The sequence below is a fragment of the Populus alba genome, chromosome 1, assembly GCF_005239225.2.
Source record: "Populus alba chromosome 1, ASM523922v2, whole genome shotgun sequence".
Classification (NCBI taxonomy): domain Eukaryota; kingdom Viridiplantae; phylum Streptophyta; class Magnoliopsida; order Malpighiales; family Salicaceae; genus Populus; species Populus alba.
Window position 1 is genome coordinate 6137117 of NC_133284.1, and position 14624 is coordinate 6151740.

The 14624-nt window shown below is 29.5% G+C and overlaps 1 protein-coding gene across 1 annotated transcript; it reads right to left on the reverse strand.

Annotated features, from left to right (window-relative positions):
- Positions 1-327: 327 nt before the first annotated feature.
- On the reverse strand, positions 328-2265 carry LOC118042939 (uncharacterized). Its single transcript, XM_035050713.2, has 6 exons — positions 1832-2265; positions 1344-1523; positions 1179-1244; positions 1029-1097; positions 856-942; positions 328-743 (listed from the first exon to the last, which is right to left on the reverse strand). The coding sequence occupies exons 1-6, from the start codon at positions 2222-2224 to the stop codon at positions 603-605; spliced, it is 936 nt and encodes a 311-aa protein (XP_034906604.2). The 5' UTR covers positions 2225-2265; the 3' UTR covers positions 328-602.
- Positions 2266-14624: the final 12359 nt, after the last annotated feature.

A 14624-nucleotide genomic window follows, 5' to 3' on the forward strand; every position in this document is an offset into this window, starting at 1 on the left:
ATAAAAAGCAAAAACCAAAATCAATAAAGGGGAAGTTTTTCGTAACCCGTTTTGACCATTTTCCAGTATATTTTTTAAAAAATAAAAATTAAAGAGTAAAGTAATGGTAAAGGAAAAGAGTGACCAAAATAAATATAAAACTTTGATTCTTTTCAACCATAAAAGTGGAATAAGAAGAATAGGAGATTAGTGATTGTGTGTAATCAACTCATTGGCTAAATAACATTATCACTAATAAATGTTTATATCAATAATGACACTTTTAAAAAACAATTATTTTAAACATTCCACCATAACTTTCAAAGCAAAGTTATACATAGGGAATTCTGAATCTTAGAGGACCACATGATCTAAAACCAAAGAATTACAACGAAATATAACAAATTAACTTCCAAAATCACGCGAACCAATTGAATTTGTATCACAACTCATGGAACGCAATCTAGATAATGAGGAACTTGAAAATAAGAGGCATTTCTGCAGGTAATGTTTGACATCTGATATTCCACTAGAAATAAGAGTTGCTAGTTTCCTGAAAAGTGGTCAGTATCGAAATTAAGAACGTAGTTGTTATGATTGTTTGCCTTGCATTTGAGGAGCACTTAAAAAGTTGTTTGCTGGGAGTACGTGAGGTGTGGCTGCAACAGTGAATTGGGTGCATCTGATGTCTCAACGAAAGAAGAGAGCTGGGAGGATCCAGATTCTAGATCAGACGGCAACTGAAGTTCCGAGCTAAATAGCTCCTGGAATTGGCACGTTAATGAAGGAGTCATCAGTCATACTATAGGAGAAGCTTTTAAATAATATGATTCAAAATTCAATGGCTTTTAAATAGCATGGTAGATAAATATTTACCTGCCATGCTTGTGTCTCCATATTGTGGCTCACTTTAAAGTCATTAATGACCATTTCATTAACCAAAGCAAGTTCTGCTTCAAGTGACTGAACAGTAAGAGAGTTAATGAGACAGGTAACTGGGGATGGTTAGATTTGAATGAAGATTAAGCAGTGTCTTCGTTAATTCTTACCCCGACTCGATCCTTTAGCGACTGGACATATCTGACTATCTCATCCAGTATGAGAGCCTTGCCGGTTATCTGTTAGTTATATGACAACCCATTAACATGTATATCTGAATAATCTCAGTATTAGCAGATGACACGAAAGTGTGTTTTTACCTGGTCGCATCCAGGAACCAGAGATTGCAAAAGCTTCATCTTCGCACTGATTCTCTCTCTTCTCACCTACAAAACCATGTTTCCCAAAAACAAGAAATAAAACAATTTGGCCGCTAATTCATGAAAAGCTAGCAGGTTCCATCAATCAGTGCTTTAATTAATTACCCTCTCAGCAAGGCTGTGCCTGTCTGTTGCTTCACCCCTTCTTGCCCTGACGTGAACATAGCCGGTCGGATGCTCGAGAGGAGGAGCTTTCTTCTGTCTTTTTGTGGGCCTCTCTCTCTCTAGATTTGTCGAGACGGAACTTTTTGGGTTTCGTTTCTCACGATTGCTTTCTTCTTTTACCTGATCACATGCAGTACAATGAAATCCAATGATATTGTATCAATATCAATCATGTCTTGTTTATGCAGACAACTGGTCATGTGTTGATTAGCAAGTAAACATTGAGGCTGATACATTAATCAATACTTAAAATTGAGTTAACAATATTTGGTATGTGCATAATTAGCATATTCCCTAAACCGCCATACGTGTATTATACTCAGCATTGAAGTGCAATATTCCAGCTGTAGCATTTCTCATAAATTCTGTTCAATTTTTATGCCAACATGGTTTTAGTTAGGAAGCTTGGTATTGGGGATCATAAGTACCTTTTTGGTTGGCAATGATTGCTTTCTCATTTGCCCCATTGTCGGGGTCATCACCTGAGTAACTTGATCCTCTTCACTGTAATCAAGACCAATCACCATGGATGGTGAACTTGAATTATGATTTACAATCGCAGAAGAGTAGTTTATAGAACTAGTGAAATGGGCTTTCTCACTGAAGTTCTCATCACCACGGATAGTTTCAAGGATTCTTTCAGCATGTAAAGTGCTCTCCTGGAGATATTCATGTGTCAGATTTGGAGAAAAAATTGCTCCGCTTGCAATGGTTTCTTGCTCTAGCAGTAAACTAGACACGTCGTTTTTGGTGTTGGGGTTGGGCTGAAACCCGTCAACAAGAAAAGCGAGATGCTGATGCTGGTAAGGAAAGGCTGCCATTTTGGAGTCTTCAAACTGAGCTAGATTGGGTAGTAATCAGATGGCTGGTGGCAGGGAAGGGGGATGGACTGGTAGGCGTCGAACAATTTAGAACCTAGCTATAAATAAAGGTGAGGGTCTCGGCGGCGGAGCTACAATTTTTTAAATATTTTTTAAATGGGAGCTAAATTATTAATAAATATCTTATATTATATACTATACAAATATGTATGATATTGAGAAATTAATTTAAAATATATGTATAAACTTAAGTCAAACAAAATTAATTTAAGAATACTTTTAAAATAAAATAAAAATTACATTATAATTGTTCTCTTTAATATTTTTTTATTTTAAAACTGCTTCATAATAACTTTATTTTTAATCTCATTAAAAATATCTTTCTCAATATATATATATAACAAATTTTCATTTATCTATTTCTAAATCTTCTAAGAACAAGAAAAGGTCTTGGCAACAATTATATGTTGTTTAAAAGGATTGTCACAAATTAATGTTGGTCTTGTTGACTTATTATTTTGTACAAGTGGATTAAATATAAATATTAAATGTTTTCTTTTTAATTTATCTATTATGTCTCTAATTTTTTAAGTTGTCGTATACTTCATTTTTAATCACTAGTAAATTCATCACCATCATTTTTCATATGAAATTCATAGTAAAATACTTATCAATTCATCAAAACTCATTTCAATTCATATCCATTAGTATATAATATTATCCATACACATATTAATTAAACAAACTCATAAATTATTATAAACCCCAACATTCTCAATAATTAATTATAAAGAAATAAAACTAAAATTAGATAATGAAACAAATAGAAAAGATAAAGAAAAATTCCCTAAAGTATAAAGTATAAGAGGTTACTTGCTTAATTAATTAATAGCATATGACTTAAAAAGAAATTTTATAAAAGGGAGAGAGACAAGGATAATAGTGAAAGAAGAAGAAGAAGAAGAAGAAGAGCTTTGATCAATTAGTAGTTAACAAAGAAAATTAACCCTATAAAACTATTATATTAATATTTTAATATAAAAAAATATTTTGAAAAAAAAAAGATTAAGGGGGCAATTGCCCCTCTTTTCTCTACGTGGCTCCGCCACTAGAGGGTCTTAAAGACTAATGTAGTGAATGTGGAAAACTCTCTCTCTCTCTCTCTCTCTCTCTCTCTCATATATATATATATATATATATATATATATATATATATATATAATAAACGATATCAGGTATAATTAACAAAATATCATTAGTTATTTCATAGATATTATAAACAATTTCTATAAAATAATAAATTTTATTAAATATAAGTCAAAAAGAATTAAAATCTCTTTAATTATAATGTTAAGGAGTTATCTGTTATGATTTAGAATATAATTCAAAAAAGAATTAAATCTCTTTAATTATAACGTTGAGTTATCTATTATGATTTAGAAAGTTTTGGTTTTTTTTATTTTAGTTTTTGGATTCAAATGCTAATATAATAGCAATACTTAAAAAATTTTAAAATTTATTAAATTTCTATAAATGTACTATGTTGAAATCTTTCATAAGTAAAACATGGGTTGTAATAACATGGTTATAATGCTCATGTATTGTATTGGATATTAGTGAGCATATAATTTATGATGATTATTGTTGTTAGGAGTATTTGGTTCTCTCTAGGTTAATCTTGGTTGCGTATCAGATAAGTAATTATCCATATTTTTTGTTAGCTATAATTTTGAATTATAATATATGTGTGTGTGTGTGTACTAAATGAGTTTCCCTTATTAATTATTTTTTTTTCATGAATTAGATGAATAGGCATGTTAAATGATTTATAAATAATGTTAAGTATTTTGTGAAAGTATGTTTATGATTACAAAGTGTTTTGAATATGATTTTGAATATGTTTTATTTTGGGAATTTTGAATCTTTGAAGTTACTAATATTTTAGTACAATTAATAAATTGATTGTAAGCTATATATATTAGTAAGTTTTGGCATATTTGGCCCAATTTAGAGACATGAATTGTTATTTACTAAGTGTGTGACACTCATTCTATTTTAAATAGTTTATCGAAGGTTTAGAATGTCAAATGGTTGTTTTGAAAGTTTATAGTTGATTTATGGACTTTAAAATTTCAATAATAATTAGATCAATTTATGATATTAGACTTGTAGTAAATTTGGTTTTATTTGATTTTGAAATTAGGTTATTGATATAAGATGATTTATATTAGGTTTAGTTAAATTATTATTCAGTGTATATATTTTTAAAACTTGTTAGTATAATCATACATTTTGTCTTTCTTGTTTAAACATATTTTTTGACATAATACATGTTTATTTTGAATTAAAATAAACAAAAGTACTTTATTTTTTAATCTTGCATGATTTAAATATTTTTGTATATCAAGTTGCTTTATTGCAAGTTTTATTTGTTACATTACTTGCTTATCCTGGAGCTAAAATATTTATTTATAAATATTATTGGTTATTGTTTTTATAATTTATATCATGCTTTTTTAATTTGAGAATTGGTTTTTCCAACAAATATTTCTTCGACATTTACTATTTTAGTAATAAGGATTCCACCATCATCTTTTGTGGTGCATGGTGAGAAACCTAAAAAGTTCAATGAATATAATAGCTTTGGATGTATGGAATGTTGATTTATGTGCTTACCTTGAACTTGGTTAAGTTCTTGTAGGAAAAAATATTAAAGTTGTCAAATAATGAATTTGATTTCATTAATATAGTAGCTTTGGATGAATGGAATCAAGAATGTAAAGGCATTTTAAAAAAGCATTTGATAAAAAAGTTTAAGTTTAAAGTTGTCATTATGAAAAGGTTTATAGATGGCAAATTTTTAAATCTAAGAATGGCATCAAATTTATTTGGTTATATTTTTTCATGTAAATAACATTATTCATGTATATATTACTATTTATATAAAAAAAAAGTTAGTACGGTGAATAAATACAATCTAGAAAGTTTTGTCTAAATAGATTGAGTTTCAAGCATGACTATTTATAACCCCTTTAATCTTTCCTGACAACTTAGTGAAAGTATTTTTTTTTATGTGAACAAGAGGTGGAAAAAAAATATTATATTACTTCTATAGATGATTGTATAAGGCATTATTATACTTATTTGTTTAGAAGTAAAGATGAAGCTCTTGAAATGTTTAAATATTACAAGAATAAAGTTGAAAATCAACCTAGAAAAAGATAAATGTATTAAAAAGTGATAGAGGTGGAGAATATGAAGCACCATTTGATTAATTTTATTCCTAAAATAGTATTATCTATCAAAATATTGCTTCTTATTCACCACAATAAAATGACATTATGGAATGTAAAAACCAAACATAAAAAGAAATAATGAATGTCATGTTGATAAATTTGGGTGCACATCAAAACTTGTAGGGGAGGCAATTCTAATTTTCAGTTATATACTTAATAAAGTACCTCATAAAAAATTAGAAAAGACAATACATAAATTATGTAAAGGTAGAAGACCTTCCTACAAATACTTCAAAGTGTGAGAATGTTTTGCAAAGATAGCAATACATAATTCTAAAAAGATTAGGATAAGACCTAAGATTGTTGATTGTGTATTTATTAGATATGCATACAATAATAATGCATATTAATTTCTTATACACGAGTCAAATATTGAGTATATTCATCCTAATATTATTATGGAATCATAGAATGCTATATTATTTGATGATGTATTTCTATGGAATGAAGTATAAAAAAGGTATTCCTTTAAGAGAACGATTGAGGCTAGCTTAAGTAATCATCATCAATTAAAAGATGATGAAGTAGAGGGCAAAATGACCAAAACATTTTATCCTAATTTTTTAACATACTTGTTAGAAAATAAACCTTGAACCTACTCCAAGACAATGTCTCGTCCAGAAGCTTCTTATTGAAATGAGATAGTCAATAGTGAAATTGATTCCATTATAAATAATTATATATGAAAACTAATGGATCTTCGTCTAAAAAGTAAAACAGTTGGCCATGAACGGATCTTCAAAAGAAATATGAAAGCTGATGATACTAGTGATAAATATAAAGTCAAAACTTGTTGTTAAAGGTTTTGAACAACTTAGAAGTGCATCTAAACTAAAATGGTGTTGTTTGAATCTTAAGAGACATATTGTATACATCTTAGTTGCACAAGTGAGGAGTAATAAAGTTTTAAGGACAAATGATTCATCCTTGACAACAATAAAATTAAGATTCATTACTTTAAAGTGATTCAACAAGTAAGTATCATTCTTGTTTTAATTTAAACATATTTGTCATGAGTTTATATTAACAATATCTAAATGGTGTGGGGGAAATATTGTTCCCTCACACAAAGCATTGTGGATTACAACAGGTAATCCACAGTGCTTTCCTTTTCTTTTCTTTTTTTTCATTTTTTTTTTTTTTTTTTCAACTTTTTCTTTTTTTTTTCAATTTTCCAACTTTGTTTTTTTTTTTCTTTTTTTTTCTGTTTATTTTTTTAAATGTTTTCTTTTTAAATATTGAACTGATTAAAAATTCTGCTTTGTAATTTTTTTCCTTTAAAATATTGTGGATTGCTACGGTGTTTTCCAATTAGTTTTTCTATTTTATTTTTTTTTATATTGAGCTGATTAAGAATTTAGTTTTGTAATTTTTTTTCTTTAAAACATTGTTGATTGTTACAGTGTTTCTCCGCATGGTTTTTCTTTGTTTTCGTTTTTATTTTCTCCAAAATTATTTTTTTTTTTTTTTTTTAATATTGAGCTGGTTAAAAATTACAGTTACAATATGTGAGGAAAGCACTGTAACTTTCCTCGCAAATTACTATGGATTGCTACAGTGTTTTTTCTCATGTGGTTTTTTTCTGTTTTATTATGTTTTTTTTTCTAAAATTGTCTTTGTCAGTTTTATTTTTTAAATATTAAGCTGGTTAATAATTGCAATTACAAATAAATACAAGTTTTTCCTCACAAAACACTATGGATTGATACAATTTTTCCTTACATGGTTTTTTTCCAGTTTCTTTTGTGTTTTTCTTTTTTGTAATATTTTTTTTAAAATTATCTTCGTTGATTTTTTTTTTTTAATATCGAGTTGGTTAGAATTTAACTTTGTAATAAAGCTTAATCATGTGAGGAAAGCACTGTAGCTTTCCTCACAAAACATTGTTGAAAATTACTATTAAAAATCATTATAAATAATGTTAAATCATGTGGGGAAGCACTGTAGCTTTCATCACAAAACACTGTGAATTGCTACAGTGTTTCCAACATGATTTTTTCCTTTTTTTGTGTTTTCTTTTAATATTATTTTTTCTAAAATTATCTTTGTCGATTTAATATTTTTTTAATATTGAGCCGATTAAGGAATTTAGCTTTATAATTTTTTTCTTTAAAAACACTGTGAATTATTGTAGTGTTTTCCCATATTATTTTTTTTTATTATTTTTTCCAAAATTATCTTTGTTCATTTTTTTAAAAATATTAAGTTGGTTAAGAATTATAATTACAATAAAGTTAAATCATATAGGGAAAACGTTATAGTTTTTCTTTACAAAACACTAAGGATTGCTACAGTATTTATCTAAATGGTTTTTTGTTTTATTTTATTGGGGAAAGTACTGTAGTTTTCCTCATAAAACATTATCAATTGCTACAACGTTTTTTCTTATAGGTTTTTTTCCTTCCGAAATTATCTTTGTTGGTTTTTTTTAAAATTTAAATTGTAGCTTTGTAATTTTTTTTGCTTTTTATTAACAGAAAAGCTAAATCATGTGGCGAAAGCAATGTATCTTTCCTCCCAAAACATTATGGATTGCTATAAAGTTTTGATTTTTTTTCCCGTCATGAAATATTAGCCTCATCATATCTTTAGTTTCTATTACTTATCTAGCGCTGATTCACAATATAACACTATTATATTTTTTTATAAGCCCGCGGCAGCGCGTGGGCATGCATCTCGTGTATATATATATATATAAACTCTAGTCTTTCCTAAGACTTCTTTTATTTAACATGTCTTTATAATGATAAACTATCAATCTATATGAATTATTTTTTAACTGCAATTTTGTTATAATAAACTAAATATATTTGCACACTTTTGCTTTAGACTTCAATTTGTAATATTTAAAATGTCATGTGTTTGCTTTGTGGATCATCTGATCGAATGTTATTTTTATTTTAATTTGTTGTCTCGCCCCACCGTATATGGAGGTTAGATTCCGGAACATGACAAAGATCCTTGTTAAAGCATTATCTTTTGCATTTAGTTTTTTTTTTTTTTCTTAAGAATCAAAGTAATTATAATTTTTTTAAAACAATTTTAATTTACAAAGTAAATGTGAACATTCCTGAAATAGGTCACTCCCATTGTGATTGTCGCACATCATCCGTGCAGCGTCGACTTGGTGATTTTTCATTTGTGTTTGATTTGATTGGTTTGTTAGAGTCGTCAACTAGTATTTAAATGACGGCTACTAGAAAAACCGGGTATACTGGTCTTGTTAGGGATTCACGGGTAAGGGACTAGTTGTGGTTAGGGAAAGTATTAGCACCCCTAATGCACCCTACCTGAGGTAAGCTGCTTCGTGGCTTTGATGTGATAAAGAAGTTTTAAAAATTCTATTCTTTCATCGAATATTAGAAATACGACTTACGTGTAAGTTCATAATCCTTAACCATGAGCAAATCAAAATATTAAATTCTTCTTTATTCTTGCAATTTTATCATAAAAAAAACATTCATAAACAAAATACAAACCACACAATCACTTTCATTATACTTTTTCTTTTATTTTCCTTTTTTTTTGTTACATCCACACTACAAATTATTAAAAATCAAAACTAAACAAACAAAAATACATTAAACAATTTTAAAATTATAAAAATAGCCCTAAAACAATATGAAATTATAGGGAAGGCCTTCTGCAGGCCGGAACAGTGTTAAGGAAGGTTTTTTAGCGCAGGAGCAGTGGCGGCGCGTCTTTCCAAATGCCACCATGAAAGCAACGGGATGAGATTGGCTTCTTCTCCTCTTCCCTTCTGCATCGGCATCGACGCCGTGACCTGCACAACAACAAAAACACAACAACACAGTCGATTATCTCCTTCTTAGATCTGCTTCTCTCTCCATCTTCTTCAGGTAACAAGTCCTCTGTGAAGAGGGAGGCCGTTGTGTTAGGCCGAGGTGGTGTGTCGTTGTTGTTGAAGGGTCCGGCTAGGTCGGGCAAACTGGCTGATGATGGTGTAGAAGGATGAGCGGCGGATAGGTCTGGGGTTGTGGGCGCCGCTGTGCTTGAGCTCCTGTTGGAGGAAGAAGGCGGACCAATTTGGGATCTGTAAGCGCCGCTGTGACGGGTTGCTGTCGTCGATTATGGTGGAGGTCAGTGGTGATGCTGAGGAGATCGGTTGCTGCTGTGGTGGGATTTGTTTGTTGATTGGTTGCTGTTGGTGAGACTAAAGGAGAAGAAGACGCCACTGACGGAAAGGTTTCGGTGTTGATGGTGGGTTTCTTTCGGGTTATGAGATGAAGAGATCAGGAAATGAGGCTATTATGTGGGGGAAGAACAATTGGTAAAGGGGAAGGGAGAGTGAGGGACAATGGAGGGGAAAAAAGTGGGGGAAAAAAGAAAAAAAACAAATCAAAGGAGGGGGCTGGTAGTGGCTGCTTGGGTGAGGGAGCTAAAAGTTAAGTTTTTTAGGGTTTTTTTTTTTTTTTGTGTTGCCTCCCCCTAAAAATTCAAAATTGCCCCCCTCCCTATTGTTTTGAGTTATAGACCTATATTTATAGGTAAAATGTTGTTCGGACCTCAAAATTAGTCCCTCAATTTTTTTTTTTGTAAATTTTAATTTTCTTGTATTATTCAAAAACAAGCAATATCAACTTCAACTCAATGATGAAAAATCAAGGATTTTAAAAATGATATATGAAAAGTTGAATGCGTGTTCAAAAAATCTTTAAACATTTAAATTTTTTTAAGACGATGCTTGAAAATGCTAAAAACAGTATAAATATATTAAAAACATATTTTTTTAGGATTTTTTCTGTTTTTTGTTATTTTTGGAATTTGTTAAAAACTTTTATCAAATAAGTGGATCAAAAATTGAGTAGGCAAGAATGATATTCAAAGAAGGCTACCATGATTGAATTCTTTCTTTCTTTCTTTTGAACAACGACCATGATTGAAACGAGTAATTAATGTCTCGAAAATATTTGGTTCCTGAGATTTTAGGAAGTATGAAAAGAGGAGGCAAAAAAAGTTTCAACACAAAAAATGTGCTTCTTTTTTCTTAAAACCTCGTACTAAAACATGTCTTGTCCACAAGGAAGTCCTGAATAAAAAGCGTACGTATATTCAAGCAACATAAGAGAATGGTGATTTTCCCCTGCATGTGACTACAAGAACTTTTATTCTATACTCACTGTATCGGTGTCCAACCTTTCATAAGAAAAAACAAACAAAAAAACAAAATTATGTTTGAAAGCCGAATTAAATTAAAATTACAAGATTCCTCCGAAGCAACTCGAGTCCATCCATGGAATTCAGATAAATAATATGGGCACATGCATGAAATTGTTGACAAAATTCAGTGCAAGTAAATAGCACCTCAACCACGTTTCTCGAAGCTAGGCATCTGAACCATCCTGAAATAGGTCAATATATTCAAAGAAGGCTACCGAGATTGAATTTTTTTTTCTTTCTTTCTTTTGAACAACGACCATGATTGAAGCAATGTCTCAAAAACATTTGGTTCATGAGATTTTAGTTACTATAAATGAGGAGGGAAAAAAGTTTCAACTTGTGAAAAATGTGCTGCCTCCGACTAGAATAGAAAAATTGAGAGGACCTGCTTCTTCTTTTTTCGTCAAGCCTCGTACTAAAACCACAAACTAGAATTTTATATTGTTGAAGCTATAATTAGTAATATTCTAGTTTTTATGTCCATGTCAGCAATATAAAAAAGAAAATTATTTCCTCTTTTTTCATCCTTGTAATAAAAAATTCCTAAAAAAATAATAGCCCTAGCAAGGTGATCGTGATTAATTGCGGACATCACCTTTTTACCTAATATATTTGATGTCCTAACTACAAACTCACCAGTTTCTGATTAATCAATTAACCAACCAAATCTTGAACTGAGTCGTGAACTCCTTAATTAATACTGCACCCTTGACTGTTAAACAAATTTTATATATATTTCATCATTTGATACGATAGTATTAATTAAAAATTAAATTTTATAATTTATTTTTTATAAGATTATTTCAGTTTTATTTATTAGAATGTAGTTTTAATAAGTTAATTTAAATTAAATCTTGTTATTTTTTATTTTATTTTTATAAGATTATTTCAGTTTTATGATTAGAATGATACTTTGACAAGTTAATTTAAGTTAAGTCATGTCATTTTTTATTTTATTTTTATAAGATTATTTTGATCTTATAATTCGATCGATCGAGTCATAGGTTTAAGAGATTGATTTGGTTATTTTTTTATGTTTTTTTAATCTCATCCTTTAATATTGAATTAATTGAAAATTAAATTTTGTAGTTTGTTTTGATTTTCTTTTTATAAAGTTATCTTGGTCTTATAATATGAGTCCTGAGTTTGATAGGTTAATCAAGTCACTTTCATCACCAGAAAATTGATAAATATAAACAGAAATACGGATGAAATATTTATATTGGTAAATTACAGTGAATTTTACAGTCGGAAATATTATCTCGGTATATACCAAGAGAATTACGGTGGGAAAAAAAGAATCAAAACAAAAACAAAAAATATAATGATATGTTATTTATACCGACGAAATTAATTTCGTCGGTAAATTTGTTGGTAAATTGTTCACTTCTTCGTGATATTATTCATCATGTCAATTACAAAGGGAATCATCGACGGAACATTCCGTCGGTATTTTTCAGAGAGCACTGGAACTGTTCACTTTCCAACTGCACTGTTAATTATTATTATTCTTCACAGACGAAATCACCAACGAATTGAAAAGTTATCGGTAATATTTGATGTTTTTTTAAAAAAAATTTATTAAATTAAAATTTTAATTAAATATTATAGACAAAATCACCGATAAAATAATTATAAATATTAATAATTAATTATTCATCGGTTAAAATTATTAGTAAAATACCCCAATAAATAGAAAGAATATATTTCTTCAAAACCTGAGTGTGAGCACGGTTCAATGAAGAATCTTATAGAGACCTTATATGACGTTGCCAAATATATATATATATATATAAATTCTTTTTATGTCGCTGACCTATACATAAAATAATAACATGATATATTTAAAGGTGTTTGTAACTGTAACAAAAGTTATTATTTAAAGTGTTTTTTTTATTAGAAGTATATTAAAATAATATTTTTTTATTTTTAAAAAATTATTTTTGATATGAAAATATCAAATTAATTTAAAAATATAAAAAAATTAAAAAAATTAATTTTTTTATAAAACACTTTTTAAAATGTAAAATTATTGAAGCCAAGCTGTATCTACAGTTTTGACAATATAAAACTATTTTTATTTATTACAGTCAAAAGCCATTGGCCCCACGAATTTTCATAGGATCCTAGAAGGGCCAATTAGAAACGTAAATAACGCCTTCAAGAGCGTGGGAAGGACACCTGGAGCTAGCAGGACGTCAACGCAAAAATAACGTTGGACGCCAAAAGACTATTGATAATCCCAATTCTCATCGCTTTAATTTGTCTGTGTCTCCAGCAAGCTTCCTTCATGTTTCGTATAGCTAGCTGGAATATTTGTATTGAATGCCTACGTGTCCAACGTGAGTTGCCTGTGATAGAAGCTGGCTCCTATGATTGACTGCTTTGAAAAATTGGAGCATGCAACAACAGAATTATCAAGCTACGGTAGTAAGCTTTTGACAAGAATGATACAGCTACTTTGGCATCATCTGGATTATTTCAAAAGATGGGAAAAAAGCGCCATTTTAGTGTCTTTGAATATTTGCGTGATTCCAAAATGAATCCAGGAGAGTTCTTTGAATAAAAAGGACGAATTTGTGGCTCTTGTAAAGATTTCTTATGCTTAAATCATAAAAATTTATAATATAGCTCAATGCTAGAGAAAATATATATATATATATATATATATATATATATATATATATATATCGTGTGTATGCAGGCAGCTCAATGTGAGGGGGGGGGGGGAATGCTAGATATGTAGTTGGTGGTTTTTCATTCTTCTACTTTTAAAACTAAGAAAAAAATGGGTTTTGAAAGTTTTCAAATTTTACTTTTCTCATATTTTGTATCTAATATTCTTAATTCTATGTGAACTTATATTTTCATACGAAAGCTTCTTAATGAATTAGGCAATTGAAATTTTCATTTTAAAATCGGTTAATCATGTTTTTCGTGAAGGTAATGTTTTGAGTAGGTTAATCGTTTTTTTTTTTTTTTTTTGTGAAAGTAATACATGTATGGATTTGTTGGCTAAAGAGGGAAGCTTCTTTGATTCTCCTTCTAATATGCTTTTTGATAAAAATCGGATCGCCTTTTGATGGAGAGGTTCAGTTTATCAATTTTAATTTTTGAACTTTTCGAGTGGAGAAATTAGCTTTGGTTTTTTGTTTACAACACATTAGTCACCAGCTCCTCTAAGAAAGCTTTCTTTTTTAACATTTCATTCCCTAATTAAAATATCAAGAAATTCATCTAATTCTGTAGCTGAAGGATGGTTTTTCTGGGCTTTGCTGAAATAGTTCATGTGATGCATAATTCTTATTCAACTTTGTCCAACCCATTTAACTTGTGATATTTTCCCATCAATCCATAAGCGATTTATTTAAATTTAGTTGGTTTGGCTGGGCCGTCTCTTTCTTAAGTTATGGATGAGTTTAAAATATAAAGATTAAATTTGTACTTTTCAAAACTATAGATTAGTTAGTTTTATTAAACTATAACTAGTTTATTATTAACTCTAATTGTTAATAATACTTTATTCTTGAGATAATCTTATTATTTTCATAGAGAAATTAATCATTTTTTTATAGAACAAAACTCTGAGTGAAAATCTTTGAGTTATTAGGATTGATTCTTGGACTCTCAAGTCTCTTTCTCGAGATCTAAGTGCTTTGATCAGGTCTCATCCCAAGCATTCCACATGCCTTAAAATCAATTCATGGCCAATTATCAGACGTTTCATATTCAGTCCTGGACGTCATAAAAAGCGCTCTCGAACCAGTTCTCGTGCATCTTAAAACTGGTGATGGATAAAATTCTGAGCACTCGGACAAGGTCTTAGCTTGAAGCCCAGGCATCTCGAACCACGTCCTAGCCTGGATCTCAAATGTCTTGAACCAAGTCTCTTGACCCATACCCTTAACATGATGCACACCTAT